The following is a 6,000-nucleotide window of genomic DNA, read 5'->3' on the forward strand; positions in this document are numbered from 1 at the left end:
TAGGGATGCACCCAACCCTGTTGCCTCTAATCTGCCTGGCACAGCTCCTTACCCTGCAAGCATCTTTGAAATCCTGCCCCGCTTCAATTCATTTCTCATCCATGAGAAGAAAAAGAGGAAAAAAAAAACAAACCCTGAGAAGGGGTAACACCACATTGAATTTTCCTTTCCTCCATGAATAAACCATGGCGGGCCGGCTCAGACGCCTCTGACTTTAATTTACATGTGTCCCAAGGCAGATCTAAGCCCATTCCTCCAGAGGTGGAGGGCTGGTTTAATTAACGGGCTGCGTCACGCGGAGCTGGGGCCGCATTCCTCGGTGCAGCGGGGGGAGATGGAGCCCGGTGCCCGCAGGATTCCAGCCCAGATGCTGGGAAGCTCATGTTTATCTCATGAGTTCCTGCCTACCCAGTGCTGAAAGGAGGGAACTCAACGGGGCAGGTGCTGTTTGTAATTCAGACAGCCCCGAGGCGGGAGCATCTCTGGGTGATCCAAAATTCGTGTGTTTGGCTGCAAAAATGGTGAAGTTTGCACCAAAATGAGGTTTTATCCCTCCCTGGGACAAGGTTCTGCTGAGGTGTCCTGTCCACAAGGTGCTGTGGTTTCTGGCTTGGCTTGGGGATATGTGCTGATCTCACTGGGACTGTAAGGATACTTTAGGCTGGGAGTGCTTGGACTTACCTGCTTCTCCTCACCCTACAAGAACTGGATGCCGGGATTTGGTGGCTGATGGGGTATTTCAGGGCCGAGTCTGATCCTGTTCTCCTTTCTTGGTGTGGTCAGGAAGGCTGGATGCAGGTACCCTCCCACCCCTCCTCACTGGAGCGTGGCGTTGCTCCCGATATAGAGACCTCTCTGAATTAATTTGTGGATTCTCCTGGAGGGTGGCACGGCAGCACCCCCGGCACTGCCGGCTGCCTGCTGAGCTTGCCGCGGCCCTGCCAGGGCTGAGACACTCCGGGAAAGCACTTGGCTTGATATAAAAGGGAATTGGATCATTAAAAAGTAGAAGTGTGAGGGGGAAACCTCACAAAACAACCCTCCAAGCCTCTCCCCAGCAGAGATGCAGGAGGGAAGGGATGACAGGAGAGCATCATGTAGGGATGCAATTAAACCTCTGGCAACAGGCTCCCGTTCCCTGCTTGGATGTTTGCAGGGAGGATAACGAGGGAGATGAAAGTGGGGTGGGAAGGCAGCGCCCTCGTGGCCCTTTGAAGGTGGGGAGATAACAGCCCCCCTCCCCAGCCCCCCCGCTTGTGGGTGACAACCTGCCTGATTCTGCTGGTTTTCCCCCCAAGCTGCGGCCGCATCCCGCTGTCATCATCATATCAAAGGGACTGAAACCCAAACGCATCGATTGTGTTACAGCCCGAGGTGTCAGCACTGCCTGGAAAGCCATGCCGGGAGCCCTGGAAAGCCGTGCCGGGAGCCCCGGAAAGCCGTGCCGGCTGCCCGAGTGCCTGCCCTTGTAATCACAGCATCCTCTAAATGACATTTTTCCGTAGCACACAATCTCGTGTGGGTGTTGATTTGCCTGGATGGTGTCTCTGAAAGGCTCGGGGAGGGTGCCCTGGCTGGTGGCAGGGCAGTGGCAAGGAGAGCTTTTTAAAACACTCCTCAGTGGGACTAATCAATTTAAAGGCTAAAAAATTGATGTTTTTTTCCTTATTTTTTTATTGTATTTAAAGATACATTTTGTGTCACTGGTGTCTGCAAAACACCCTAGGAGTTTCTAGCAAGCATCTCCTCTCTTCTTTTTTGGGGGGTTTCATCAAAAAATGGTAAGCCTCCTGCAGAAACTGTTAAGTTAGAAACCAGGTTTTTTTCTTGATGATGAAGTATTGTTTGCAGAAAGGGGGCCCTTGAATCTTTTTCCAGCAGGCTGTAAACGCAATGAGCTGCAGTTCCTCCTTTTTCCTGGCCTGTGGTGTCCTCCAAACTTGCTGCCCATCTCCCAGAGGTGCTGGGTATGCTTTTGGAGCAAGGCTGGATTATCCAGGCTCTTTAGGGCCTTTGCACGTGGCAGTTCTCTCCACGGTTTTGCTTGAGGGCATCACCTTGTGCAGTGCTGCTGCTTCTAACCCAGCTTTTCATCACCTGCTGTGCCAGAGTGCCACAGGTGTGGCACTTAAACACACTGGGTTTGCCCTGGAAAGGCACTGGACCCAAAAGGGAACCCAAAACAAGTGTGAATTTGGGAATACCTGGCAAATGGGGTCAGCTCTGCCCCAGGAGGGACACTCAGGGCATGGGAACGATGAGGTGTCGCCGACTTGGTTTGCTGTGAGTGAAGGGAGAACGGGGGGGTGCCAGCGAGGGTGGGGGCAGGAGGTGGGCTCCTGAATCGCTGCTGAATCTGTAATTCTTTGCAGAAGCTCCTATTTTAAAACTCAAGAAGGAAAACTGCCACTCTGCATCCCCAGGGAGCTTTAGAGCAAGTTAGTGTAGAGGAGATGTCTCCTTTCTTTCTTCCTTTCTTCTTTTTTTGTCTCTTTTGACTGAAGCTTCCCTGAGAGAGTAATTAAAAAGTGCAAGTTCCAGGTGCTAACTGGGAGGATTTAGTTTGAGGAATGAAATGCTTGGATACCCCCACGCTTGCACCCTTTCCACAGAGGCTGTGACGGTGGCTTGCCTCGGGCAGGAGCAGGGATGGATGAGCAGAGAGATCCCACTTATCTCCGGCTCTTTGTAGGACTCCTGGCACCTGGAATATAAGTGTGCAGGATACAGGAGAGTTTCAGGCAGTGAAAAGCCTTGCAGTGCCACAACTGCTCCGATAATCCATCCTGCCTGTGAGAGCTGGAGCGTGGAGGGAGGCAGTGGGGGGGACACGGGTCTGTGGGGCCTTCACTGGGTGTTTGCCTTGTGTGAGACATGTCCACATCCCTACTTCGAGCCTGTGAGGGGGGATAAGGGAGGTTCAGCTCTTGCTGGGAGCCCCCAGCTGTGTCCAGCCCTGTAGCCAGACCCTTACAGTCACCCCATGGACAGGAGGGTGACTTGCATCTATTCCCCCCCCCCAAACTGCCAGCGATGACATCTCGCTGCAAGAAGCCTGAGCTTCAGCAGCCCCAGAATGATGTTCCCTTCCACCCCTAAACATGTCAGCCCTGGAAAAGGGGTCCTGCTGGCAAACTCCTGCCCGGGATGCACGGCATTCCCGGTGTGCAGGCAGGGGGATGGATCCACGGGCAGCTTTGGGTTGTGGGGGGGGTTTAAGGGCCAGGCATCCAGGCCTGCTGAGCAGCACGTGCCTCAGCATTTCCAAACACACCCCTGGTGCTTAAATGCGAGGAAATGGATAGTTAAGCACATCATTAATCTTATCCAGCCCACATAATCAACAATCAATTAATTCTCCTCAGAGCTGAAGAGATGCAGGTTGTGCCGTAGCTTGGGCACCCGCAGAAGGAGCCCCTTCCCGCAGGGAAAGCTGAGGCAGAGCCTCATCCTGTGCTTGTCTGAGACACTGTTGTGGATACAGACCCTGCCAGCTCTGGGAAAATCTTGGAGCAGCCCTTAAATGAGGACAAACGTTGCTCTGGCCATTAGTGGGGTGATTTATTGCTCCCTCCTGGGCTCGAGCCCTCCATCCGAGCCCTGCACTGGACTGTGAGGGTTATGGATCCGAAGGGTTATGGATCCCACCATGGCATTGCAGGGCCTTGAGGGTTTGTGCTTCGTTTTTGGTCTGAGGTTCATGGTTCAGCTCCCCCCGAAAGAGGGGAGACAAGGGCAGCAGCAAGAGTGGAGGGCTGCAGCCTGTGCAGCACTGGGAGGATGGAGAAGGCATCAGCCTCTCCCCAAACTGTGGGAGGCTTTAGGCAAGCATGGTGTAATTACAGGAGAGAAAAGCTAATTGGTAATAATAGCAATTAAGAGCCACGTGCCTGCAGATTACAGGAATTTGTGGATATGTGAAGTGATAACAGAAACCAACGGACACTGGGTTGCAGGGTACTATGTTCAGGTGTTTTGACAAAGCATCACTTGAATTAATTGTAATTAAATACTAACAAGCCTCTTCAACCAACCCACCAAGATGCCCCTAAGCTTAACACTGAGGTGTGTTCACAGCGCCGTGACCCTCTCATCTTCCTCCCTCCCATTCCCATCCTCTCCCATTAAAATACAGGTGGCTGTTCCCTGGTACTGCCACCCTCCCTGTCCTGCTCCTGGCACATTTCAGGCATGTTTCTGACACATCTTCCAGCTCCAGAGCCCACAGGTCCCATTTCACATCCCACAGATGCTCAGGCATCCTGGGGGGAGCACAAGGCCACTGGGACATGGTGGGTCATTGCTGGTGGGAAGAGAGAGGTGAAGAACTGGAGATCCACCTCAAAGCCTCGGTGTCCACACGTGGTTGTGTCTCCTGGCACGTGTGTCTGGTGTAACTTTGTGCTTCCTTGTGCTGTTGTGGGACACAGGGCTGTGTTTGTGGATCAGGGAGGGGTCTGCATCCCACTGCCTTCATCCTGAAGGTCCCCCTCAAGCCCTCCTGTGTCCTGCCCGGAGTGGTGACCCCACGTGTCTCACTGTCTGCCTACACGAGGTGGTGGGTTATGGCCCTGTGTCCCTAAGATGCCATATGTGTGGGATGGCTGTGTTAGGATCTGGAGGACTCCTCACTCTTCCTGTGGTGGGGAAGAAGAAGGGCTGTGGGAGATGGTGGCTGGTCCCTCTGGGATGCCACGTCCCCACTCAGCTCTTATTGCTGTTGGAAAGAAACAGTTCATTGCAGCCAGTTGTGTGCCTTAGGCTGGGGGTGGGGGGATCTCCTGAATAATGAAATTGTAAAATATTGTTTTGATTTATTCCTTTTTATCATCTATTAATATCTGGAAAGGCTGTGTGAGCAGGAGGCCTCATGAGTTTTGAATGACAGGTTAAAGGGCTCCAATAAAGATTAGATGGTCCACTATCTCCCAAGGAAATTGCATCAAAGTGGTTACTCCTGCTTGCTCCTATTAATTTCCTCTTCATGGCTGCTAGGAGATGCCTCATATCCTGATGCAGCAGACAGGGGCTAAGAGGCACTTTCCATTATCTCAATCATCGCTGTGTTTATGAGGCACGGGGGGTGTTTCTCTGCAGAGCTGTGCCTTGGGGGTGAAGGCATCGTGGGGGCACAGCCTCACACCAGGAACAGTCTCCCCTGGGCGGGTGGTGGACCTGGATGGCAGTCTGATTCCTTGGATACACGTGCCAAAATACAGACATTCTCTTCTGCAGCCTTTGGATTTCGTTAGATGTCAGGGATGGATGAGCATCCATCCATCAGTGCCTCGTTGGTGAGGAGCAGTGGGGTGGGGCGGAGATGAGGGACCCCGTTTCTGTGGCTGCCTCCTCGCCCTCGAACCGCAGAGCAGCGAGATGGGTGATTAATGAAACCTCCCCTCGTCGCTGATTAAACCCTCACTGTAACTGGAGCATCTTCTCCTTTGTGAATTAGTTGCCATTTCCTGCTTGAATGAACTCAGAGGCTGGGAGGGTTATCAGCTCCAGCCCCGGGCTGTGGGGGATTGATGGGATGGACCCATAAGGCACTCATGGGGTCACATCAACTTTTTAATTAAATAGTCAAATTTGGCATGGAAAAAGAGATGCAAGACCTGAGCCATGCTGTTGGGGTAGAAGAAAGGGTCCTTTTGAATACAAAGGTCCTTGGGGAACACAGTTCTGCCCCTGTGTGCCCATGCCTTCATGGATGCTGCCAGGGAAGGGGGTTCTGCATGCCCCACTGCCCCCCTGCCCAGGTGCAAGCAGTGGGGAGCAAAAGAGAGGCTGCGACCCCCTCACTCTGCCTGGCTAAATATTGCCACGGCATTTCAGTGTTTGTCTGGTGGCTCCAGGAATAATTCATGGCCAGCACGGAAAATCCTGGCCATCCTAGCTTTGTAGGAAGGTGCTACACCATTTACTTCTGATACAGGTGTGGAGCTTTTCTGTGTCTCTTCTCTTCTCTTCTCTTTTCTCTTCTCTTCTCTTCTCTTCTCT

At 52.7% G+C, this 6,000-nt stretch overlaps 1 protein-coding gene across 1 annotated transcript in view; it reads left to right on the forward strand.

Moving 5' to 3' along the window:
* The window catches only part of EPHB1 (EPH receptor B1), a 79,365-nt gene that overhangs the window by 40,944 nt on the left and 32,421 nt on the right, over positions 1-6,000 (forward strand). Inside the window, exon 6 of the mRNA XM_027703778.1 lies at positions 2,112-2,122. Coding sequence (XP_027559579.1) covers positions 2,112-2,122 — 11 coding nt within the window. The remainder of the gene's footprint in view (positions 1-2,111; positions 2,123-6,000) is intronic.

Source organism: Neopelma chrysocephalum, unplaced genomic scaffold, assembly GCF_003984885.1.
Source record: "Neopelma chrysocephalum unplaced genomic scaffold, ASM398488v2 Primary Assembly neopelma1_252, whole genome shotgun sequence".
Classification (NCBI taxonomy): Eukaryota; Metazoa; Chordata; class Aves; order Passeriformes; family Pipridae; genus Neopelma; species Neopelma chrysocephalum.